General features: G+C 37.5%; 1 protein-coding gene across 4 annotated transcripts; it reads left to right on the plus strand.

Moving 5' to 3' along the window:
- Positions 1-1078: 1078 nt before the first annotated feature.
- Positions 1079-26028, plus strand: LOC114242249 (protein FAM135A). Of its 4 annotated transcripts, none has more exons than XM_028173343.2 (17): positions 1080-1871; positions 14568-14785; positions 15444-15690; positions 16189-16218; positions 16388-16531; positions 16985-17156; positions 17559-17719; positions 17805-18011; positions 18089-18159; positions 18235-21167; positions 21250-21379; positions 21450-21581; positions 21683-21871; positions 22356-22521; positions 23055-23263; positions 23763-24010; positions 25117-26028. In XM_028173343.2, exons 1-17 carry the CDS (start codon positions 1795-1797, stop codon positions 25303-25305), a joined length of 5523 nt encoding a protein of 1840 aa, XP_028029144.2. In that variant the 5' UTR covers positions 1080-1794; the 3' UTR covers positions 25306-26028. The 4 variants fall into 4 exon arrangements, with proteins under 4 accessions (XP_028029147.2, XP_028029144.2, XP_028029146.2 ...); XM_028173344.2 differs by having other exon boundaries at positions 1081-1871; positions 18235-21158; XM_028173346.2 differs by lacking the exon at positions 21450-21581 and having other exon boundaries at positions 1079-1871.
- The last annotated feature ends 1937 nt before the right edge of the window (positions 26029-27965 follow it).

The following is a 27965-nucleotide window of genomic DNA, read 5'->3' on the forward strand; positions in this document are numbered from 1 at the left end:
TAAAATATTCTAATACGCGCATAGTGCCAAAAACATATCGAATTATTAACGCAAGAACCCCTATGATCTGTAAATAAATTTTTAATAATAAGGTAATACGCCGATCGTTGGATCGTCGCAAAGTCGAAAGAGTCCCGAAAAAGGTCCAGAATAAAGACACGCAATCAAAGTTATTGAAAGGATCCCTTGCAGACCCGTGATCCGCGTTAAGCTGTGCCACTATTCTGAAAACCTCGAGGCGCTTCAACCCACATTTATCGACCAACCTAAACTTGAACTGTGACCTTTACCGGCAAACCTGCAATTAAATTTCCATTTCTCCCGCTGCCTGCCCGATTTGTAGCTAGACGATAATGTCCTAAGAAATTTCACGATGAAAATGTCAAGACGCTCTTGGATTTTAGATTTGCAATTTCCAGATAAATGGAGCCGTCAGGTTTCATTTTGTTTAGTAACCGCCCACTGATAATCTAATGAAGTTTGCCTTGCGCTATGAATTCAATAAAGCAGACTATAGAAAATAAAACATTCTGAATTTAAACAGCTATATTTCACAAGTCGCCGTATTTTTAAAAAAAACCTTGAAAATGGTACTAGAAGCAATTCAATTTTAGAAGAAATAAATATTAACTGATGATTTTTATTTATTTATAAGAAAGCTTCACGTGGTTTGGGTGATGATCTTTGATTGGCTGTACTTTGATTGTACACGTGATAAACTGTACCAATGTTTTGTTATAATCCATACGAATATTTTACAAAATAAATCGGACTGAGTATGGAAATAATTTAGGCTACCGTACATCCCGCTACTGACCACGGCTTTTCGCCCGAACGATATGAAGTATGGGCCATGCGGCCGTAGCTGCAAGCGAAAACCTAGTCACGATATTAGCTTCATATACATGAAAAGCTTTACCAAAACTGATTATTACGAGATACCTAAATGAAATTTACAAAGACACAAATATTATAATAATATATTTTTATATTAAATATTTACATATTTAATTTTTAGCTTTAGTTTAATAATGAGAAGATATAAGGAAGGGTATGTCAACTAAAATCAGGAGCTAACGCGCCGTAATGAACCTTAATGCCAATGAAATGCATAAAAGTCGGCACATGCCTTCCAAGCATTACCCATAAATGCCATGACCGGTATATTATACTAGAAAGGCAAAGAAGCTACTAGAAAGGTTACGTCTGTGAGGGCGACGTCGGCAGCGGCACAAGGGTCGGCATACGCGCCCCTCCCCTGACCTTTACAGACGTCTCCCGCGGGAGAGTGTAATCACGCCGCATTACCACTCGACGACACCTCTATGAAACGTTCTCATAACATCGAGGAGTCGCCCCGCTCGCCTCGAGCCCAGAATGGCACGGATTAGAGCTTTATTGCGAACGCACCTGTCTAGGTGAGCGAAGCGGGGCGCGCACTGCTGCAGGCCGGCGGCGCGACATCGCTCCACGGACTGCGCATGCGTGCCGCCCGCTATTAAAAAATGAATTCCTGGTTCCCGCACTGAGAGCCGCACGTTCGTCGCCGCCGCCGCGTTCCTCTCGCTATTTTTGCGCGGTGAGACCGGGACCGCGCCCGAGGATCGCGCCGTGATTAAAGTGCCGGGTGTGGTCGCAGTGCGGTGCAGCGCGGTGCGTTACGAGTGCAGTGCGAGTGGTGGCGGGCGAGACACGTGCGGCGGCCGGTTGATGCGCTCGGGGCGCTGCTAGCGGCCGCGATATGGCGCGTCGCACCGCCCGCGCCCGCTCCCTTCGCTTAGCTAAACTCGCACGATGAGCGACCTGCAGGCCACATTCGAGTTCTCCGTTGAGCTATACAAGTTCTACAATGTCGATCTCTTCCAAAGAGGGTGAGCGTTGACGACTACGTTCTCTAATTATACAAATAACAACACTATTCGTGTTATCAAGACCGTGTGCTTATCGATAACAGCTGACGTTTCAATGATATTGATTATCAATCTAAATTAAATACGCACATAGACTCAAAAGCCTAAAGCAGCTAGCTGAATATAGTTTTGAAACAAAATCTAATACATCTTAGATTCTTATGATAGATATACTCGTCTACCGTGTATCTGGAGTTCGATCGGTCTAATCATATAGATGAGACAGCAGAAGTTGATCAGCTAATAAATCATATCTGACAAGGCGTACTTTTGTCGAACTTTCCCGTGTTATATGATAGCCATTATGTTTTTACCAGCCATTAGCCTAGTTTTACTAGTTATATAATGGCACGTCAACAATAGGACCTTACATGAGGTGTCAAATTGTTTTCAGAGAGGCGAAGCGAGATGTTATGTTATTACGACCTCATTATAAGAACTAGTTACCGAGATTTCAAGTAGCCTACGACCATGCGACTTAATACTTACGAATCCGTTACTTGAAAATCGATTTTTTTGTTTCTCTAGAATCGTAACGTAATGGTATTATTTATTAAATATCAAGTAGATTTCGCGTTAATTTAATCAACGTGTTTATGCATGTGCACTTTTATTATTATTTTTTTCACCCCTACTGTTTCTTATTTACAAAAGTATATATTTACGGCTTTATTTACTGGTTTGTTTGTACGTATTCTATGCGTTTATATGCTCATCAGCAATCAATTTCCAGAAAACTTTCTTTTCCATGTACCATCCAACTCTGGAATTAACTCCCTTTCATGATGTTTCCCGAGCACTACGACACGTCTTCCTTCAAACGAGGTTCAATTGAAATCCTGAGTTATAAGGCAGTGAATCGGCTATGACCCTAATGTAAATCATGCGAATAAAAATCAGTATCTACTCACCGAGATGTAATCTGTCTTTTCAGGCCATAAAAAAGCATGTATTTCACCCGATTGAGTTAAAACTTGCCTCAGTTCCAATTGACGCATCCAGGAAGGTTTTTTTTTAAATACCATTATCAATATAACATACACTATGGTACACGTGCAATTTCAAGAAATTTGTTTACATTACGAGAAAAAGGATGTCATATTTCATAACTAGCTTACAAATGAATAAACCTCTTCCAAGTTCACTTTAAGTTTTGCTATCCTTCTTTTGGAGTCAAAATTTTATTTGCTTGTCACTTACGAAAAAGATATCAACAGACAGCCTGTATCAAATCAAAATTAAACAACCGACAAGCCTATACTAAATTGCAATAGTAATATTAAGTACTATATCGATAAAACCGGCCATCAATACTTCGACCTCTAAAATTATTACCTCTTATTTCCTCCCCTTCGTCACATAACGACAAGCAGTGCAATTTGCAAGCTCTTCAGTTAATTCCACCAGCTAGGAGGGAGCCGTAATTGGCCATTATTTACATGTTCAATGATCGATGGAATAAATTAAATGTCTAAATTTAGAGTTCTTTTTATTCAAGAATTATTTAAGTTACATTTTTTTGACTAACACGTAATCACTAAATTGCACTCATCTTCTCAGAATAATTTTTCCAATTAGGTATTATTTCGTCGAGAACTTCCTCCGTATTCACGCAAGAGCCTTATTTATAATAATAAAGTTTAAACAACTCTTTAATATTCACGTATAATTTATTGATATGCTGTGTAGTCAGAGTCATTTCAGTCATTTCGGAGATTAGCCCGGATCCGCTAACAAACAAATATTTTTATTCTAACGTATTCTTGAAAAACGTATCAATATTCTGATTACTATTATTTCGAAATCACAATCAGATACTAGTTTTATTTATTTTCACAGATTTAAAATCATTCTAGCTTTCAAAGCGAAACGACTGCGTCGCGATCGAAACACGCAGGTTTGTATGACTGAATTCGATTCACAGCTCGCCTACAAGCAATACTCTATGTAGAAGTTAGAGGTGGGTAGAGGAGAATAATTTGAGGATACCGCTACAAGCGAATAATATATGAACTAAAAATAATAGTAAGCGGTCGAAGTGAGTGTGGTCATTATCTTCTCATTAATATCCGGATAGAGACGAACCCCTCTCATTTTCGGTCGTATATTCTCAAAGTATGAGATTTGTTTTATTTTTCAGTTCCTAACTTCGGCATGACCGTCCCGATACAAAATTGTCTGCAAAGTTTTAGTTTAATCGATATAAACGCTGCAACAAGGCTGGTTTTTTCATTGGCTAGCGAGGATATAAGTCCGTGTTCTGTTTACACGTAGTATGTACACAATAATAATGCAAATAATCGGTGCGGAATAAAATAATATAGTAGTTACAATACTTATTACTCAAGTTCCAATAGTATTCCTTAAAACTAAGTCAGTATTTTATCCATCAATTTCGTTACCGACAAAGAAAAGCAAGAGATGTGTTGACAGAATTGATTTCTAATACAAAAATGTTAAAAACGCTAATAAACTATAATTAATAAATTTATACGCTAATAATTTTTTTAATGGTCGTAGGACCTCTTGTGAGTCCGCACGGGTAGGTACCACCGTCCGGCCTATTTCTATCGTGAAGCAATAATGCGTTTCGGTTTGAAAGGTGGGGCAGCCGTTGTACTGTAAAAACTGAAACCTTAGAACTTATGTCTCAAGGTAGGTGGTGGCATTTACGGCCTAGGTGTCTATGGGCTCCGGTAGCCACTTAACATCAGATGGGCCGTGAGCTCATCCACTAACCTAAGCAATAATATGTACACAGATTGCAATAGTTCACTTAATTCTGTATTGCTTTATTTATAACTCCACAATCTTTACCTATCTGCTCGCTACAGAATACACTGCTTTTTCTCTCGTTTTTTCAGACTAACGCCTTTTTTGTTATGTCACGTCCCTACTATTGGTCCCACCAACATTGTTGCTATTTGGCAATCCGAAAATTGTCTAAATTTTAACATGATCAATTTTATATTAAGTATTTTACAACAAACCTTACAATAGATATTTCACAAGTATTGTGTTTCATCAGTTACACACGTAATGTTATCAAATTTAAGCTCGGCTGAAGCAAGGGGCTGGAGGCCTCGTATGACTGTGGAGGAGGCATTTGTTCTACTACCTTACTATCTTCGAATTAGATAAACACTAGTATAGGGCCCATAAAATATGAACTAGTCTAGACAATGGCAAGTATAATAGTTATTCCACTAAAAGTCGTTTAATTAAACGGCCGTCTGGTGTAGTGGTAAGTGACATGGTCACTACACAAGGGGGTCGCGGGTTCGAATCCCGCCAAGGGAAGATATTTGTATGATAAATATAATTGTCTATTCCAGGGTTATGGATGTATATTAAATTTAGGTATGTGTATAATAAAAATCTTACATTTATATCCGTTATCTGGTACCTGTAACACAAGTTCTTTACGAACTTATCACGGGACCAGTTAACGTGGCGTGATTGTTAGTAAAATATTTATTTATTATTTATTTATTTAATTAACAATTCCGCGCAAGTCAAATTATCTTAGTTTTCATCAAAATATAATATACCTTCTTTAAGGTATACGATACGCTGTCAATGAAGATGACTCATATTTTAATGTTTAACAAATCTTTCAAAGCTATTTAATATTATTGTCCTACTGAGAAATAAGAAAATTTTACTTACGTTGTATTTATTTGCAGCTAAGTGACGATACGCTAATTTTAAATTACTAGTGGTCCCGCAGTAGTCGAAATTCGACTATAATTAATTGATATTATTATATTTTTACTGGTGGCAGGACCTCTTGTGAGTCCGCACGGGTAGGTACCACCACCCCGCCTATTTCTGCCGTGAAGCAGTAATGCGTTTCGGTTTGAAGGGTGGGGTAGCCGTTGTAACTATACTGAGACCTTAGAACTTATATGTCAAGGTGGGTGGCGCACTTACGCCGTAGATGTCTATGGGCTCCAGTAACCACTTAACACCAGGTGGGCTGTGAGCTCGTCCACTCATCTAAGCAATAAAAAAAAAATAAAAAAAAAATTATAAGTTTGAACATTATTCTGGTTTCGTCTGGTATTGTCAATGACTATTATATTTCTATAGTGACAGATCTCGCCAAGAAAGATAAACAATATTAACTTATTCTCAATTTGACTACAGACTTTAAGCAATAACAAAAGTTTGAGAATAAACAAAGAGTGTGTGTGTGCGTGTGTGTGCGCGTGCGTGCGTGCGTGCGTGCGTGCGTGCGTGTGCGGGTGCGGGTGCGCGTGAGTGCGTGCGTGCGTGTGCGTGTGCGTGTGCGTGTGCGTGTGCGTGTGCGTGTGCGTGTGCGTGTGCGTGTGCGTGCGTGCGTGCGTGCGTGCGTGCGTGCGTGCGTGTGTGTGTGTGGGTGTGTGTGTGTGTGTGTGTGTCAAATACATGGTAGTGTGTGTAATGTTTTCTTTATTGATTTAATGTATTTTCATTCATATTTTAAAAAAAATATTGATATTCTGCACTCCTCTATATTCTCTATAAGTGTGGGTAATTTCATACTCCTCCGTCCGCGCAATTTTCGTAAAAAGGGGTACAAAGTTTTTGCTTCACGTATTAATATATAGATTACATTGTTCTCTTTTCAGCTTCCCTTCCTTAGACTGTTGCAAACATTACACGTATGACGTACGTACTTTGTGTCCGTATTACAGCAAGGTCGCAGTTTCCATGTTTATAATTACGTTCAACTACAATTCTTCATTCCTCGTATCACGTACATATGTTTACAATTTATGGTTAAGCTCATTTCTCTATTATATTACGAAAAACTTGCTATTTTGAAAGCTTTTTTTCCTACCTATGCTGATAGCCTTGAGGGACTATTTCAGCTTCTCCTTGACGTGTGGGTGAGCTCACGGGGCTCAAACCGGGAGTGTGGCTAACACTGGCTCTAGTAAGAGCAGTGCTTCGCAGGATCTACCACTGGATCGGAAACGCAACCCACTGAGAAGATCCGGCGAGAAACTCAGTGGACTATCTATAGCCCATAGACAATCATTACAATATTTTTGTTCCAAACGTTTATGAGGACTTGAAGGATAAAAGTTGGATAGAATCAGCTTCTTGGGCATTGAACTCAATCTATCATAAAATCAACTACACGTTTTTGAGGGCACATCAGAATCCATTACAGCGGTTATTGACATAGACATTACCATATTCACGTCAGCGAACGGGCAACTGAGGGAAATGTACCTAAAAATTATAATTTTAGGAATTTCTTTGTCGACTTACACGTTTAATATAACACTAATATTAGACACACGATAATTATAGAAAAAATCATAAGAATGTAAGTTTGTGGAAGATGTTTAAGAAAGCTGATATATATAACCAAATCAACAATGTACTATGGGCTGGGGCTTTGTCTCTTCCGTATAGGTTGGAGTGCGGGGTGAGACAAGGCGGGTTGAGTTCGCCTACGCTCTTCAACCTGTATATGAATGAGCTGATCGGCGAGCTCAGTAGGACCAGGATTGGTTGTTTCATAGACGGGGTGTGCGTAAACAACATCAGCTACGCAGACGATATGGTGCTGCTGAGCGCGTCTATCTGTGGCCTAAGGCAACTTGTTTCTTTGTGTGAGGGATACGCCAAATCACACGGTTTGGTGTACAACTGTAAAAAGTCGGAGATCATGGTCTTTGAGACCAGGGGTGGGACGCATGATAAAATACCTCCCGTAATACTCAACGGAACGCCATTGACAAGAGTTTATAAATTTAAATATCTCGGCCATGTGTTGACCCCTGATCTCAAAGATGAGGAAGATATTGAACGAGAGCGGAGAGCGTTGTCGGTTAGAGCAAACATGATAGCTCGCAGGTTTGCACGGTGTTCACTTAAAGTCAAGGTCACCCTCTTTAGGGCCTACTGTACTAACTTTTACACGTGCAGCTTGTGGGCTGGATATACTCAAAGATCGTACAATGCTCTCCGTGTTCAATACAATAACGCGTTTAGGGTGCTGGTGGTGCTGCCCCGCTTTTGTAGCGCATCAGGGATGTTTGCAGATGCGCACATAGATTGTTTTTACGCTACCATGCGTAAGAGGTGTGCATCTCTGGTAAACAGAGTGAGGGCCAGCTCCAACAGTATCCTGAGCATGATCGCAAGCAGGCTGGACTGTATATACATGGGTCGCTGTGGTGCCATCTCCCATGGGATGTTACCACAGTAATTCATTGTGATCTAAATATAACTACTAACATAGGTCAAGTTTTATTAACAATTTATATGAGTCATGGATACTTGAAATAAAAACATTATTATTATTATTATTATATCCTATGACGTGAACGATACCTTCACAGATGAAGTCAGCCTTCAAATCAGCACCATTGTTTCGCCGTTGAAATAGGCCAAACTATTTGATAATGAGCCGCGTGAACTCCCTATACCGCACCAACATTTTCCCGCAGACGCGTGCATTAAAACGAAACACCCACGTATTGACAATTTGTGACCCGGTTTTATATGAAACAACTACTTTTTAAACGAAATATAAATAAAACTATCACAAGAGACGTGCCAACTGAATATCTGTTTAATACAGGGTGTTTTAAAGACGTTCTTGGAACCTAGATCAGACGTAGAGCTTCTGGATCGTAATACAAAAGTATTCTATTTCAAAACTTGTATTTTACTACTATTTTCCTTTTTATTTTTTTCTTATGTAACTGCTAACCTCGAAAGGCTATTCTGGCTTCAACATATCTGGTGTGGGTGAGCTCACAGAGCTTAGTCTGAGAGAATTTGGTAACATCGGAATCTGGTAAGAGCAGTGCTTCGCTGAATTTACCACCGTATCGGAATCTCGACCCACTGAGAAGATCCGGCGCGAAACTCTGTAGGTATTTTCTTGCCTTTAATCTACAGTGAACGGTGTACCTACATAGTGCGAGTTTTTAACGTTCTCGATAGCGTTAAAGTTAACTCAAATAAAATATGAATGCAGTCAGAACAGCGCCCCTAGCGGCAAACGTAGGCATACATTTCAGCTCCATACAAATTTGAGTTAACTTTTACGCTATCGAGAACGTTAAAAAACTCGCACTAAGCACAGTGAAAAATGCAGGGGTACGGTAAAAAACTCGTTTCTATAATTAACACCATCTGTTATAAATAGACTATAACTAAGTAGTGGTAGGATTATATTTTTATTGTCAGCATGTATAAATAAAAATGTTAAGCCTATTGTGATTTAGAATAATATTTAGTATTAGATATAAAATATTATTATTTAATGTAAATATGTTTACGTAGAAACTACACCTACATTCAAGTCGTGTGGATAGCTACTACGCGTGTAATGAATAAAATAAGCAATGCCATCTAGTTTTTTTTTATATTCTTACCTGTATTCGCACGACTATTGATGTAAATTTTTCCATGCAATTCTGAGTCTTCCTGTACCTAACATAATTACGAATCAGGTGACCTAAGCCATTTGCTGTCTCGGGTATACACGATACACAGGTGTATCAGACTTCGCGTTGCATTGCTGGCTCACCTCGCAACAAAATCATTCAGTCAGTGTCTTCTTCTCTGTTTGCCAATCCTCCATTTCTTGTTTAATAGCTATTAACGAGCTTTGATAAAACTTTTTTTTGTTAAGGAGCCAAAAAAGTAAGAAATAAAAATATTAAAAGCTTGAGGTATCCGTGATTCAGATCAAATTTGGAAAACCAAGTGAACAGTAGGTAAATAAGCGAATACTATTTCCCTTCCACATTAGGGTAGTAGATACATTCCATTGCAACTTCAAGAACGGTCTGTTCACACACTGTATAAGAAATGACATTCTACAGCTATTTTTATGTATAGGTGAACGACCTTCCCACCTAGTGCTAGGTGATTACGGGAGCTCATAGAGATCACAACGTAAACACCGTCACCAATCTCGTGACATGGTCTCGAAGTGCTGTGGTATCGTATGGCTTAGACTAGCACCACCCCATATCTTACTGTGGTTGTCTTAAAAGGCGACTACAGGATTTACCGAAGCAAAGACAAAAATATTCTCTGATTATTTTAGTGCACTGTGATCGCCAATCAGCATTCACTAGTGCATGCTGTAAGCCCGCTCGTGTAGATACCGCTGTCCTAACTGCTTCTGCCGAGAAGTAACCGTGCGTTTCGATTCGAAGGGTGGGTAGTTGATAAACAATACAACTGAGAACCATATCTAAAGACTGTGAAGCCATTCACGGTGTGATTATGCGGGCAGATAGCTCATTCACGCAATAAAAATAACGAAACAGTCTTAATTATATCGTAAATTAAGAAATAATATACTACTAATAGACAATGTTTTACAGCGGTTCGTCGTGCGTAAATATCTGGAACAAGTTGCTAAAAATATTAACAAATTGTTTCAACCATTTAAAAAAAAAGCTCATTCTAATTTGGGATATTAATCATTGAAAAAGCAAGAGCTTTGTCGTGGAACAGGCAAATTTATCGTACATTAATTCGTACCAGCACAGCACGCAATCATCACCCTATTATTTTCTTTGAAAACTTAGGGGTGGGGCGTGCTCGAAGCCCTCACACAACAACCTACTAATTATAACTAGAAAATGACTTGTTTTTTGAATGGTTATAATTTTATGAAATATTACAGATAGTTAAATACGAATTGCTATTCCGTATTCGTACGGAAAATTCGATTGTTTTAGCGAAACGTGCATACGATTACTTCTCTGATTTAAGGATGAAAATTAAAAAAGTTCGCCTTTACCTTCACATAAATTTAGTAGGCAGGCAAACGTGTTTTCTTGTTGTTTTAAAACGATTCGAATTTGCGTGCACAAATACAAAATGAGTCACGTTCTGTTTTGGTACAATTTGGAGTTAGTTCAAACATCAACGCTTATGTTATTTCAGAATGAAGTTTATTTTACGATTTTCCGTTAAGCTTTCACCTTCGAGTGCGTTACTGTCTTTAAGCGCATTTATTCTGAACACTCATCAGTTGCATTCGATTTATTATTCAATAAACTAACGATAGTAATCAGTTTTAAAAGGAATTGAAGCAGCATCAAAGCAACCTTTATTTTTTACTAGCTGACCCGGCAGACTTCGTAGTGCCTCAATCGATAAATAAAAGACCTAAACTTTATTTAATTCCGAGAATTTTCATATTCATCTATCTTTTAAACCTTCCCTGGACTTCCACGAATAATTCAAGATCAAAATTAGCCAAATCGGTCCAGTCGTTCTCGAGTTTTAGCGAGACTAACGAACAGCAATTTATTTATATATATATATATATATATATATATATATATATATATACTAGCGACCCGCCCTCGCTTCGCTTCGGAAACATTAAAACACACATGAAACCAAAAAAATAAAATAAAAATAAAAATAAAAAAAAGTAGCCTATGTTCATCAGGGACAATGTCGGCTTCTAATGGAAAAAGAATTTTTCAAATCGGTCCAGTAGTTTCGGAGCCTATTCGAAACAAACAAACAAACAAATCTTTCCTCTTATTATTATATTAGTATAGATAGATATAGATAAAAATTTATTCCAATGTAACGATTTCGGTATTTTTTATCAAAATTAAACAAAGATGTCAACTCTAATGTTCGTTACATTGTTTTTATATTTGTGTATTGGCACAGTATTTTTTTTAACTAAGGTGTTATTTCGAATTGTTTGTGTATAATTAAATGTAATTCAAAACTTTAGAACTGTTTATTTATTACACACTAGCTGACCCGGCAGACTTCGTAGTGCCTCAATCGATAAATAAAAGACACATCAAGGGGACACATCAAAGGAATAACAAAATTGTTTGTTTTTATATAATTCGAGCTTTTTTATATTTTCTCACCTTTTACCCTTTTAACCTTCCCTGGACTTCCACGAATAATTCAAGACCAAAATTAGCCAAATCGGTCCAGCCGTTCTCGAGTTTTAGCGAGACTAACGAACAGCAATTCATTTTTATATATAGATTATTACACATTAAGCACTAGACACATTAGACTTTGTTAATGCATCAACTTTCTACGGGAATATCCTAAAGCCGATTAATTAAATTTTAAGTTTAACGTGTTACAAAGAGCCTGTTAACTAATCGATAACAAATCTAGTACATGTAACCTGAAGGGTCGATAAACATAATTTGAAAATTACTGGAATCGCAAGAAAATAATAGATCATATTAAACACCGTCTTATATCGATCGCAATCGAAATTTGCTTTCATTGAGCTGGCGATACAAATTACCTAGCCCTATTAAAGGTCGGTTACCTTTTAAGGTGATTATCCATTATCCGAATAGGAACGAAGGTTTTTAGAAAACAATGGAACCGAATGTGAGCTCTAAAATAAAAGAATTAAAGTATAATATTCTCCTGTAATGTGGATGCCGCAAACAAACATTATAACGACACCCTCAAATATGTTCTACAAAGATACAACCTGCGACAAGTAACCGAACTCGCCAAACTGTAATTAATAGTCAGTGTCACTAACAATGTGCAATGGCGCCCCCAACTGCTGAGCCGATGATCGTGGGTTCGATTCCCATTTCAGGAAAGCATTCGTGTGATGAGCATGAGGTTTATTTTCTCTTTGTTTAGGTGTTTATCATCTTAATACTGATATTTAAGATGAGCTTACGGCCCGCATGATAATGAGTGATTACCGTCGCTCATGAATGTCAGCAATGCCAGGGGGAGAGCTAAATCGCTGCCTGCCGTTGATAACTAATCATCCGTAACCCTTATTTGTAAAAGCACATGTCATAACGCCCGGGAAACACCGTGGAGCAGAGTTCTTTCCAAAGCCGGATGATACGTGGCAAGCAAAATCTTTGGAAACGGAATGCAAACAGTGTCGATCAGTCATACATTTGTTTGGACCTTTAAGGGTCGAACTGTCAAGCTGGATCTTATCTTATTTGAATAGACATACATCTAGTCCAATAAGATAAGATCCAGTGCCTATTGCTGGACCTAACAACATACATGAAAGGCTCGTATATGTAATATGCGATCCATTCATCTCATTTGCGTGAATACCAATTACAACGGATTGAAGTTTAATTATTCATCAAAAGGAATTGACGAATTCTAAATTGATTTTGTCATGATGTATTATTACGAAGTTTTAACGCCTTTAACCCGTATGCGCACTTGCACTTGAAACCGCCTTTCCAATCAACACCATTTATTTGAAGGCCTCTGCATCGTACCAGCGCCCTATTCCGTCCCCAATTACTTGGTATTTAATTGTAAATTGCGTGAAATACTACTATCGGTTGGCACGAACATAATATTTTATTTTTACAAGCACACCTCTTCGTTTTTTTAAACATGTGTATGTTATCAGCCCTATGTGCATTTTGTTATGTAAACTTTTTACATATATAATGTACGCGATTGTAAGTATTCGTGAAGCGACACTGTAAATGAGTTAGCATCGTAAATTGATTTGGGTCGACCGAAAGGGGACACGTGTAAATGAATGGGGCTGTAAAAGATTTTATCTCCAGCAAATAACCGCATGCGACCAAATGACAAAAGCTCTGTCGTAAACACTACAACAACAGATCAATTTTGTATGTACCTACTTGTTTGCGGTTTGGCTTTATAAAATACTAGCGACCCGCCCTCGCTTCGCTTCGGAAACTGTAATTTATTATTGATTTCTCCACTATTTAATGGATGTTATTATACATATAAACCTTCCTCTTCAATCACTCTATCTATTAAAAAAAACCGCATCAAAATCCGTTGCGTAGTTTTAAAGATTTAAGCATACATATGGATATAGGGACAGAGAAAGCGATTTTGTTTTATACTATGTAGTGATGGTTTAAAATCTGCAGACCGGATTGACGGAATCATTGTGCGTCGCGTAGGAGATTTTTATGAGAAAGCTTACGTTTAGTAACTCAATAACTTGGGTCCCATGTTTTTGTCTTCTGAACACCAGAACGACTCTCACATAAAATAACCGGATTACTAAACCACATATTCTTGTAACGATTACTTCAAATAGTCAATATGTTCTTCATACTAATATTAATTTTATCCCTAAACCACAATTTTCCTGTCCATAATTTGTTACAAATATACCTTGTGTCTGATAGCTACGAAATTTTACAGAAAAAAACGGTGTCCTTTTATGTAAGCCTGTCAGTCATAATAATATATCGATATAGAAACTGTCATAAAATTTCACTTCTAATATTGCCAAATGAAAATAAATATAAAAAAACTGTACTTAACTTTATAATTTTGCCATATTCGTCCGATACTAATTCACAGCAATTCACAGACTTCAAAAGCTGCTCATTTGCCTTCGATGCATATAGAAACTAACGGGATATCCTTATAACTTAAAGGCAATACTTTTTGTTGAACCTAGAGGCAATAGCGATAGTTTCAGCTATCACATAGCTGAGCCGCGGCCTTTTTATCTCCACTGTGTTAATATAATATATTGTAATATTGTTTAGAATTAGAATTTTATGTCATATTAATTGAAAATTTATTTGTATTTTGGAGTAAATAAATGCAATTATTATTATCATTATTACTTTTTGTTGAAGACACATTTTAGGGGGCATCGTAAAAATTCACGTACACTTTTAATTTAACCAGGTTATACCAAGTTCGCGTGGGCTTGCGCGTGTCCCCAAAGGTGTCAGTGCACATTGAGGCCTCGGTTGCAAGTTCTAACGCCGCAGCTCGAACTGGCCGCCCTGCCGCCAACGCGTCGCTGGTCGGCGGTCTTGCAGCGTCGAGGGCTTTCCAGATAATGTACAGAAATGAGGAAGTCACGTTGCGAGATATAGTTCATTTCAGAGCTCATCTACTGGGTGAGTAATACGTGGCTGAATTAAACAATCAGTTCTTAAGGTTGTACTGTAAGGATTGCTGATTTATTACCGCTGTCGAAGATGGTTAACGCCATCCAAAAAAATAAGCAAATCCATGTTGCAGAATTATAAAAAAATCCAGTAAAATTATACCTTGATTCTCGCAATGAGAATAACGACATCAAAGTACCATGAAGGAACGTCTAAAATGATTTTTTTTTAAATATTCAATGCATTATTACAGTAAAAAAGGGAAGATGATAGATACCATTTCAATTGTTACACTACCTTTATCTAATAGTTTTAGGAATCACACATACTATGTTTTTCGACAGCAAAATAGGCTTTTTTTTTTGTTTGTTTTTTTGGTCAGGAGGAAATCGCCGGACTGCCGCCCTCCCCTGGGGATGGAGGGCGGGGCATGTCGGAGTCGAACTGACTAAAACCTCTTGTCGCTCAACAACCCGCGTCCGAACCTCGCATGAGACAGAACCCACGAAAAGGCAAAAGGGGGAAAGTGAAGCGTTTAGTGCGGAGCACATCTCTCCCATCACCCTCCCCCTCGGGACGCCGGACCGGCGGTCGTCGGCGCCACGACCACAGCAAAATAGGCTAAGCACTTATTCGTAGTGATTCTGAGCTACTTGTATTATTACAGTTGACAGTCGAAATTTAAAAGAATCACTAGAACGAGCTGAGTGGAGTCTCGGCGTGGAGCTATGGTGCAGCGAAGGGGCTCAGTCCAGCACACTAGGGCCTGTCTCCTGCAGAGTCCTCAAGTTGCACTTCCAACCATCGCAGGGTCTACACTATCACTTACCTGTGCTGTTCGACTACTTCCATTTATCGGCAGTTTCCATCACCATCCACGCGAGTTTGGTTGCTTTGCATCAGCCCTACATCAAGTGAGTAACTTGCGCTTTACAAACTCTATATCAATGTTAAATTTCACATATACTTTGAGCGCTTGGATGTTCAAATACGTGGATTTAATATATTTGTTGTTTGAAGTCTGTGTGTACATGTTTCTTGCGTGCATCTTCTTAATTCCACAAATACAGGAGATAATTATAATGAAGTTTTTACTGATTAGAATTTTTTTAATGGATAGAAAGGTGAATGAGCTCATGGGCCACCCGGTATTAAGTGGTTATCACAACCCATAAACAGTGTAAATGCTGCCACCCACCATAAGACATGAATTCTAAGTCCCAGTCCCAGAGTATAGGGGTTGCCCTACTATTCAAAACTGCCCCACTTTTCATTATTGCTTCGTGTCACAAATAGGCCAGGATGCGATACTTACCCGTGCCGGCTTATAGGACGCCCTACCAGTATCCTTTAATTTTTAATTAAATTACTGAAGATGACATTAGCATTTTTTCTTTCATGTCTGACAAAAGGAAAAGCATAATGCATTATGTGCAAAGTTGGTAAGTTTGTATACTTTTGGATAAGACATCGATTAAGAATCATCATAGTTAATTAGAAAAACGTTTGTCCTGAGGAACTAAGCCTACCAATGAATTCGTTACATAGGCCAAAAGAAGTTTACAATGGAAACTATAACTTTATTAATGTTACGTTATTTAACATTTTCAGTACCCCAAGGTCAAGTAAGCAATGGGGTAAACTGATGAAAAATGCAGGATCAAATTTCAACACGTCTGGTAACTTTGAAAATGTGCTTTTCGGATCCAGCGGGAAATGCGCTGGGGGAAATTCTAGTAAAATCGCTCACGCACGGTTAGTAGTGACTCCTAATAAATTTAATAAAAATAATCATAATAATAATTCATTTTGACGTGACAACGTCTTATAATTCGATGGAACCGGCTGCACCCAAGAAAAAACATGACTCATGTGGCATTACCTCGCTTTGAGGCGTTCCATTTAAGGCTTGAAGTGCAAGCGAGAGCGCGCAACGAGCGACAAAGAGGCACAATCGGCCTCTGCGTTCGGCAGCGTTCGACGTCTGTCTCTCTCCTACTTGAGTGAGCGATGCCTCTGCGTGGACAGCTTTTCGTCAAGTATGAAGTTCAGTGAAAAGTGAATGTGGTATCAATTGCTTATAGTAACAGTTATTGCGATAATTGAAAAATGAAACCATTCCATCAGTATTTTCTTATGACGTTGTCACGTTCAACTATCGTCGGTAAACCGACTTTACCGATAACCGATTTTTTTCTTTTATTTCAGACAAGTGCATGCTGAAGTTTGTGGTATTCTTCTTGGTTCGTTGGAAGGCTTGCAGAGCGCACTCACAGTATGTGGATCGACTGGCGTTATGCTCACTCCTGAAGAGTCTTCTTCAAGCTCTGTCATCGGTGAAGTGGCACAAAGAATAAAAGATCTTAGTGACTTTGGAAAGGTATGATTTTGTTTTTTTTTATTGCTTAGATGGGTGGATGAGCTCACAGCCCCCCTGGTGTTGAGTGGTTACTGGAGCCCATGGGCATCTACAACGTAAATGCGCGACTCACCTTGAGATATAAATTCTAAGGTCTCAGTATAGTTACAACGTCTACCCCACCCTTGAAACCGAAACGCATTACTGCTTCACGGTAGAAATAAGCAGGGCGATAGTACCTATCCGTGCCGACTCACAAGAGGTCCTACCATCAGTAAGAATTGTAATTGATCTTTAATGTGTCGCCCTACAGAAATTTAATTTAAAATAACTTGCAAGAAGCATTTCAAATTAACATCTGGCGGCTTTACCACCCGAAGCAGCGATTAAAACGTATTGAAATATCCCGATATTTTTCTTCAGAAATCAGAATGCGGAGAAGACGAAGAATGGGCGATGAGTGCGGCCCACGACATAGCTCGGCTTTGTGCTGAGGTGACTTTGCGTTGGAGAGCATTTCTACATCACACAACTGACCGACCTCATGTTCACCACGCGCTAGCTGCTAGGCATCACGCTCTACGGTTAATATCAAATAGTTTTCGTATATTTTGCTATGTTTGATACAAAAAACGTAATAGATTCATAACCTAATAATTTACCTTTCAGAATTAAACGATTTTCTGAGTGCTTTTTCGTGTTGGATAATCCACGACATTCACTAGCTGGGTGTTATGACAGCAACTACCAGTCTTACCAGAGTATCGGGGATGTAGCACGAAGATCCAGATATTTAGCTCTGCTTCCGCCTCTCCCGGTACATTGTATCGCCCTTGATGGTGATCCACACATCATGCCTATCATTTTTGAAGACCGGTTAGTACATTTTAACATTCAGATCACAAAAAAAAAACTTTTCATACCATATTTGAAACTTATATTTCTTATATCAGATATCAAGATACGGCTGAATTTGCAAGACGACGTTCATTTTTGAGTTCAAATGCAAACAAATCAGGCAGTGGTGAGTGATAAACAAGAGATTTCGCAAACAAAAAACCTTTATGTAAAAATCAATTTCAAAATATTTCTATTACAGATCCACTTTTGAATTCAATGCCTATTGGAAAAGAATGTGTATGTACTGTGAGCTCAAGAAGACCATCATCAGAAGCATCGAGAACGCCAAAAACGATTATGGATGTCCTCGAGCCTCAATTTCAAGCACCTAAACCAAGTTCCAATATTGTTCAAGCTACATTAACATTAGCGCCACAGAAATCTACACGTACTTCTCCCAAAATGACGGCGGTAAAAGGAAGCAACCTTGTTGAATTAATGAAACCTCACAATAAACAATTAGAGATAACTGGACGAAACAGATATATTGTGCAAAACAATCAAATAAGTGAAATACAATTGCCCCCTAACAGATCTTTTGGTTCATATTCCGCACAACAAGGACAACAATTATCAAGGTATTCTGCATCTACTTTAGATATGAATAGTTCTAAAAGCACAACCAATGTTTCTCGATCGGGTAAAGACAGACATGATCGCAACGACAGTTTTCGTCCGAAACATGATGTAACCAGTGGCGTTAGTACTTTACCTGCAAGACACAGTAAATCGTTAGACCAATTAAGAGTATCACAAATGACCCCAACGACTCCTACACAGAGGCTATCGAAAAATTCAACGAATAATTCTCAGTCTTCAGTGAACTACCCAAAACAATATCAACCACAACAAACAGTTAAACCTACTACTTTACCCAGAAGCGTCACAACTACTAATTACCCAACAAACACAACTGCAAGATGTTCATCAAAAGGAGATGACTATAGGAGGAACATTAGTGAATTTAGAGAAAAATATAAAAACCCGTGCAATATGAACATCAATCCACAAGGGAATAATGAAGTATTCCATAGCGTAGGATATAAGTATGATGGTGCGATGAAACCTAATCCTAACCAAATCTACGGCTATACTTTCGGTAATCAGGGTACTCTACAAACGAACAACCTAATTCGGAATCCGTTAGAATTTCAAAGAGGTTACAATGTTAATTTACCCCGTCCTATGTTACCTCCGCGTAATTCATATCCACCAGTGAGTGGTAAAGTACAATCAGTTGATCAAAGTAACTTAGTTTCTAGTAAACAAGTGCATCGATCCAACTCCACCCATGTTTTCCATCAAAATATGGAGAATCCACAACTAGACATTGAAGCTGCTCGAAACCAACTTCGATATGAACTAAATTACTATCTTCAAAAGGGGGACTGGAGCTACGATTTTAATACAGGGAGTCTTATTCAAAACTATCAAAAGAAATCTAGTAAAAGTAGTGATGATAGCGGGTTTGTTATGACTCTTGATAGAAGCAGTGATGGAACATCAAAATCTACTTATTCAAAAACACCTCCTTCTACTCCTCATTCTACAATGCCTTCTGTAAGACATAAGAAAAGCCGTTCGAAAGAATCTAAGCTAAACAATAGTGGAAGAGAAAATACAAAAATAAATTCGAGCCGAGATTCCATAAGCAGTCATCACTCTATTAAATCCAGGGACAGTAAATCAGATCGTCATACGTCGAAGTCAGAACGTAGCACTCCAAAATCAGGAAGAGCAACTCCGAAATCCGGAAAAACCACACCTAGGTCTGGAAAAGCCACCCCGAGATCAGGATTAGCTACACCGAAATCAGGACGAGCTACACCGCGATCAGGCGTTGCCACTCCCAAGAGTGGTAGATCAAGTGGAAAACCAGAAAAACGAACAAAACATAAGCCGTCTGAAAAAATGTCACAGCTAATGTCAGAAGCCGCTTCTTCATCAAGCAATGAAAGTATACCATTTGAACTAAGAAGGCTAGAGCAATCTGCTAGTGTTCCTTATAGTCTGGACCATGGACCAGAATTACTACGACATTGCCGAAGTGCTGCTTCTGTATTGGATGAACCAAACATAAACAATAATTTTGGTTCAGAATCGTTACCCAACCTAGCTCCACCGCCAGCATTTGAATCTCCTCCTCTTGACATAGATGATAAAGATTTCAAGATTTTGCCACCAGCAAGCTTTTTAAGTAAAGAGGAACAACGCCGTAGAAGTAGTTCAACATCGAGCTTAAGTGAACAAAGTGGATGGGTATCCAGTGGACGTAGTTCAGGTCCCTCTTCTCCTGACAATGCCAATAGTCAATTAAATCAAAACTTTGCGTCAAATTTTACAAGAACTCCAAGTAAAACTTACGAAGATCCTACTAATAACGAAAAATCAGATGGCAAAGCTATAAATGATTTTAAAAGAACGGTCCTTAATGGAGAACAGCTGCGTGAACGATTATTAAAATTGGCTGTGAAAGTCGCTCAAAATAATAGCCACGAAAAAATTGAATGCTGTGATAAAGAAGTATGTGAGGAGTGCACTATTTGTAGCGATTCGATATGTACCGATAGTCAATGCGAATATAACAAATTGATGCATAGTAACGGAATAGATACAGGTTGCAATTCAGACACTTGTTCGGCGTCTTGTTTTAGACAAATGTCGGAAACTAATTCAAAATCTAATCAAAGGCATAATTCCTTCAGTGCTACTCAAAGCAAGTCATACAGTGCAACCCCAAAAAACTCAAATGAGGGTACGGTAAAAAAATCACAAACCATAAGCGATAATCTCCATCCTTACATTCGGAAAGAAATAACTCCTAAACCCCCTCCTGTTCCAATAAAATCCAACAATATTGATAAAACTAAATTGAAGGATAGAATCCAATACACTGAACGATTGATAGCCGAAGAAATAAGAAGCTTGACTGTGGAACGTCCTTGTAAAAGTCATAACAAAAAATCTGCATCAGATAGACCATCAGCAGCATCAGTGCAAAAATACCAAAATAAAGCAAAATCAGAAATTAACTTATCGCATTTCATCGGCGATAATGATTACGAGCACTTGCCTCCACCGCAACAGTTTAGGGATGCACCTCCACCGCCCGATGAGTTTAAGGTAACAAAGGTTCTGTACTAATTCTTTATTTGATCAAATTTGTAACCAAAATATGAAACACCGTATTAATAATATACAGTTATTTTCGCAGGATCCTCCATCAAAATCTCCGAAGCTAAGTCGATCGAGTAGCAAATCCTCGACTCCATCGAAGACCTCTAAACAACAGATTCAACCGTCAACATTGCAATTGGACAACCCCCTTTATCACGTCTGCGAAGGTAAACGATTGCATTAAATCGGATAAAGCTTAAAACTGTAACAAAACTAACACGCGCTGTGCTTGATTAGGAATAATGGAAAGAAGAAAACTGAGACCACATCAATCAGCTAAATCCGGTGGTGTTGCTTCAGTTAGTACTCTTAACAAAAGTCAGAGTACTGGAGAACTGGCAAATAGAAATGAAAACGGCAATAACAAAGGTAGAGTAGTGTAATCAATAATTTAATTTAATCTAACTGGATCTTGCCCACATCCGTCACGAGTTAACAATTCATCGAGTTGTTTTTTTTCAACTTTACAGAGAATCGTGAGAGCAATTTCGTGAGCATATTTGGACTGGCTGAATCCGAAAGACTTTTTGTGAAATGTAGAGACGAATTTAGGCAAAGTGTGAAGTACCCTGGAGCCATTTACTCTGATTTTCCTCCCGTTGAAAATTCTCTTCCATATTTCCATATCAGCGATGAATATCGAATGTTTAATCCTGAAGGTAAGATTTTTATTAATTCGATTAAATCGTCGAAATACCCAGCTGGTGTTACGAAAAGAAATATTAAAGAGTACACAACAGAACAAAACCGAGCAAAGTATCAAATGTACGATTGTTTTCGATACCCCGTCACCCGTGCGAGTTTACTACACACACGGCTTACTATAAAAAAATGTTTGGGATTTCCTAGCCAAATTAAAAAACCAATCTCTTGTGATTTTTTGTAGTAATGTCGAGAATTTTTATAATTATTCAGATGACAACATATAAAAGGTGTTAATATAGTTAATCTGATAGCTTCATTTTAATTTCTGAAAGTTATCAACAATTTTAAAACCTTATTTTTCGTTTAATCACCACATTGCCTTTTTGAGCAGACATTATTTACAGTTAAAATAAATGATAGATTGCATATATGTATTTTGATTTTATCACGTATTTAAATATTTTACTATTTTTATGAAGTATTTTTATTTTTTCCTAGGGTTGCATTTAATAATTTGTGTACACGGATTGGACGGTAACGCAGCTGACCTCCGACTGGTGAAGACTTATTTAGAACTAGGATTACCAGGTGCAAGATTAGATTTCCTTATGTCTGAAAGGAATCAAGGCGATACATTCTCAGACTTTGACACTATGACTGATAGGTATGAATATATATTATCTATACTTAATATTGTAAAGCTGAAGAGTTTGTTTATTTGAACGCGCTAATCTCAGGAACTACTGGTCCGATTTGAGAAATTCTTTCAGGGTTAGATAGCCCATTTGTTGAGGAAGGCTATAGCCTATAGCCTATATATATATAAGACTAATACAAGTGGAGCACCAATAAAGAATGGTTCAAAATAGGGGTTTAAATAGCTCCCTAAGATTCTATAATTTAAAATATTTTCACTTTCTACGTAAATGAAGTGGGGGGTAAAATTTTGCGTTATGACAAAGTAACTATTCTACGCGGACGGAGTCGCGGGCAAATGCTATAATAGTTAATAACAAAATGAATTAGTTTGACGAACCGATTCCCTTGCTCTGAATATTTAATATATTTATATATGTGTACATATTGAAACGTATATTAGTATCAATCTCTGGTTCTCATAATACAAGGAATCACAGTTTGGAGTCAGATGACTACGTGAGATTTGATTCCGCTTATTTATCAATTACTTATTTATAGGCTGGTTCAAGAGATTCTTACTCACATCCAAAATTCGAGTGAACCCGCTAGAATAAGCTTCGTGGGCCATTCTCTCGGTACTATCATAATAAGATCAGCATTAGCGAGGCCTCAAATGAAGCCGTACCTGGGGAAGCTACACACGTTTCTATCTTTGAGCGGTCCCCACCTCGGCACACTGTACAATTCTAGCGGATTAGTAAATGCTGGTGAGTAACCAAAATAGTTGTATTTATTACCTTGTTCGCAACTCGTAAAAATAAATGAAGTACCATTTTAAGGTTTAATCTTAAGTTTTATGCTGTCATTATATTAGGTACTATACGAGTAGTTTAATATTCCAATATCGACGAATAACAACCCGAAAACTGCTAAGTAAAAAGTAAAATAATAAATCGGAATTAAACTGTCAAAGCAGTGTTAGTTGTGTAAAATAATTGTATACAATAAAAAATAATATAAATATAAAACTATACTTTAAAAAATAATGACGAATTTAATCGAATTATAGATTTTTTTTTTCTTACTTTATATACTCTATAAAGTTTGAGAATCAACGCCGCGTCCCAAAATGTAATTAGAAATTGAGAATTCAACTTCTTGTCTCAAAGTAGCCAGCGCTTTCACCTTAAAATGTCTACTGGCTTTGTTAAGTAAGTTTGTTGACGCAATAAAAACGAAAACTATGAAAAATTAAACAAATTTCAGGTATGTGGTTCATGCAAAAGTGGAAGAAATCAGGCTCCTTACTGCAGCTGTCCCTTCGAGACGCGTCTGATCCTCGCCGATCGTTTCTCTACCGGCTCAGCGAGAGAAGTCAGCTGCATCAGTTCAAGCACATCCTGCTCTGTGGCTCCGGCCAGGATAGATACGTGCCGTTGCACTCTGCTAGACTCGAGCTCTGTAAAGCTGCTGCGAAAGATACTTCTTTGTTGGGACAGGCTTATCGAGAAATGGTAATTATCTATACTAATTTATACTCTATACTTATATACTTAATATTATAAAGAGGAAAGATTTGTTTGTTTGTTTGTTTGTTTGTATTGAATAGGCTCCGAAACTACTGAACCGATTTGAAAAATTCTTTCACTGTTTGGAAGCTACAGTATTCCCGAGTAACATAGGCTATAATCTTTTTTGAAAAAATTAGGGATCCTTACTAAAACTCCAATGATGTAACCCAAGGTGTAAAAAAATTACCTAAGATATTCTTTACATCGCATGCCCTGCAAAAGCTATTGATGATAGAATAAAATAATGTACTACGACTTTGTAGAACACATTATTATTTACAAAAAGTGTCGCGACAGCACATCTCTTACTATTATAGTTACGCCGCAATTAGTGTTCTTTTATTTAAAAAAATAAAACAACGTCAAATATCGTTGAAATTTTTGTTAAAGACCCGAGCGGAGCCGGAGCGGGCCGCTTGTTTTTTTATAAACTTACGGACAGAAACTTAATTTAACATCTTGAGAGCCCACACAGGTATATACCACCACTCTGCCTATTTCTGCCGTGAAACAGTAATACTTGTCGGCATGAAACTGAGACTTAGAGCTCATGTATCAAAATAGGTGGCGGCATTTACGTTGTTGATGTCTCTGTACTCCGATAACCACTTAGGTACCTGAATAGTGTGCAAATACATAAAAAAATATTTCAAGTACACACGACGTAATTGAACGTGATCAAAAATCATCCGGCAAGTATGTAATCCCTCAAATTGTTCACGAATGACTTCCACTACTAATTATCGTGTTATATAAATAAAAACTGCTTATTTTTGCAATAAATTAGTCATACATTCTGTTTGAAGGGCGAAACAGTCTTTTTATCTCACAATTAAGGTTCGACACTGTTTCCTAAAGTAGTAGTAGTAGTAGTGAGTAGTATTCTAAGTCGACATCATACAATGATGTTTTTGCGTACCGATACTAAAAAAAAACCTAATTTTAAACTGTGCAAAAACATTTGCGTAATGACTTTAAAGCTTGCAAACCATTGCCTTAAACAAGCTCAAAAATATGGCTCTTTTATTTCTTTTCCGTGTATGTTTCAGGTTCACAACATGGTGTCTCCACTAGCGGCTCGCGCGTCCGCCGTGTCCGTGGTGCGGTATGACGTGCAACACGCGTTACCGCACACGGCAAGCGCGCTGGTCGGCAGAGCTGCGCACATCGCCGCCCTAGACTCTGATCTATTCATCGAAAAATTCCTTCTCGTGTCTGCACTTAAATATTTCCGATAATTCAAACAAATTCGTAGCTAACTACAGTCAAAACTTCCTTGTATTTTAAAACAACTCAACAATTTCGTAACCTCTGAACAAAGTATTATCCAAAACGACTCTAAAAATAATCGCGGGATACTCACAAAACTCCCCTTTCCTTCAAAATTACAATGAAAAATTTTAAATTGACTTCACACGCTAAATCTTAACACAAGCACTTTTTCGAATTCAAATTTCAAATTAAATCAAATTTCGTTTCTGAATTCAATTACTAATATAGCTATTACTTACTAATTGTTTCAAAGTAATGCAAATTATCAAGACAAAAGTGTGATATATTTATTAAATAAATCGACAAGATCACGGACAATGCCCGTTAACCGAAATCATGACTAAGTAGAATAAGACGGATCTTTACACCAAATAACTAAGACTTCAACTTAGAAATCGCAGGTTTAATGTAAGTAAGTAGTGTTATTTGTAAATTATTGTCTACATGAATGACTGGTAATATATGTAGTAGTTTAAACTCGTCAAGGTTTTAATGTTTATTTAAAGTAAGTTCACATTTACCCAAATTTGTGATATGACCCAAATTGATCTTAATGCATCTGAAGTACTGTTTTGTCAACAACAATGTTTTTTAGATAAGTCAAAAAGTCACTTTAGTCAAATTCTCGTCAAACATCAATGATTTGGCAAGAAAAGATACAAATAAAGGGTACATGCGTTATGTAACTACATTCATTTTTTTAATTTTAATTAGTATGATAAAAGTAATATTCGCCTAATTGACGTTTTAGTGCGTAAACTATTGAAGCGCTCGGAATTCACGTGAACTCTGGGTTTATACTGTATATATTTTTTGGATAAATAGATTCGAATTAAAAAACGCAGTCTAGTTACGTTTCAAACAAAACAGTTTTTGAGCATACAACGATAATGCGATAACGGTTTTTTTTTTGTATTCATCGATGTAGCTACTCATAGCCTAAGTTCTGGATAGTGGTTACCGAGACCCATAGACACCACAATGTGGATGCCATACATCTCGAGATACGAAATCGAAGTGTCAACTGTATTACATAATGGCCTTCAAACTGGTCTCACCCTTCGAACTGGAACGGATGACTGCCGTAATTGGAGCAGTCCAATATATTAAAAACACGCGACTTTTCTATTTGTCCAGCGAACGTCTATCTGTGTGCTTAGTGCGAGTTTCATAACGTTCTCGATAGCGTAAAAGTTAACCCAATTTTGTATGCAGTTGAAGTAGCGCCCCTAGCGACAAACGTACGCAAACGATCCCGCATACAAATATGAGCTAACTTTTACGCTAACGAGAACGTTAAAAAACTCGCACTAAGCACACAGAACGCGTGTTTCGTGGAATGCGGAAAGTAAACGCTTAATCCAAATGAGCCATGAGCATAATAGTTAAACTAAATGTGTATAATCTACCTATACTTATAGGTCACATAAATACAAAAATTTACTTAAAGTTTATTCCAATAAATGCCTTGTTCCAAATCCCGAAAATATTTGCTTAACTCAAATTTAACTATTTCGTAATATGTGGATCCTTACGTAAAGATTTTTAAGCGCAAACGTTGTATGCTCATGGCTTAATACAATCGGATGATCAAAAGAAATTTGGCTGCAGCTTTCATATTATATTGTTAGCCTAACGAAATTTGTGTTTTGTAATTATGTAAAATTTATCGAATGTTAGACTGATGTTTGAGATTATACGATCAGTAAAAAATGGAAGTATCTTCATTTTGAATCGTTCTTTAAAGAAGTACCTCCTATTGTTATCGAGAGAGCCATCATCATCATCATCAGCCTACAGCAGTCCACTGCTGGACATAGACCTCTCCAATTATTCGCCACTGAGCACGATCCTCGGCTTCTCTCATCCAGTTCCTGCCAGCCACCCTGCACAGATCATCACTCCACCGAGCCATAAATGAAATTATTGTGTGAAATAAAAGACATTCATGAAAGTGATGAAGAATTGATTGTCGTTCCCTTATGATTGAGGGCGGTTCAAAATGTGGAACAAAAAAGCATTTTTATTACAGTAGATATTTTGGTTTTATAATGTTTTCTCTTGCTCTGTCCAATAATTTCTACTTGTATTGTAGATAATATTCATACAGGGGCTTATTTAATTCTATAGTAAATAATCACTAAGTAATTGCTCAGTATCTATCAGAACATACTGAACACCGTTTTCAAATCACTAATCAGAATCGAAATACAGGATCTCGTTTTTTTTTATTTAGAGATATAATTAGAATGTAACTCTAATACGAATGTTATAAGATCTTCAACTGTCTTCGGTACAAAAAATGCTATCAGTAAATTACATCCCTAAAGTAGATGCATTAATCCATTTTTATGAATAAAAATTCAAAAAGGTTTTAAAATTGAAATGCTTGAATGCAAGAAGTACATATTTTTAAGAGTAAATGATAATTTATCCCTACCTACACATTTTTAGCAAAAATGATAAGCTTTATCGTAAGTTTTGACAGTTTACGAAAAAAAACTTTTTCTAGTTGTTTTATTCATTACATAATCTGACATTACCTACAGTTTTTGAAATGTCAAAATACAAGTAGACGGAAAATTCATTAATTATAACTAAGTTAATAATATAGACAGAAATTAAT

The sequence above is a fragment of the Bombyx mandarina genome, chromosome 11 (assembly GCF_030267445.1).
Source record: "Bombyx mandarina strain Sakado chromosome 11, ASM3026744v2".
Lineage (NCBI taxonomy): Eukaryota > Metazoa > Arthropoda > Insecta > Lepidoptera > Bombycidae > Bombyx > Bombyx mandarina.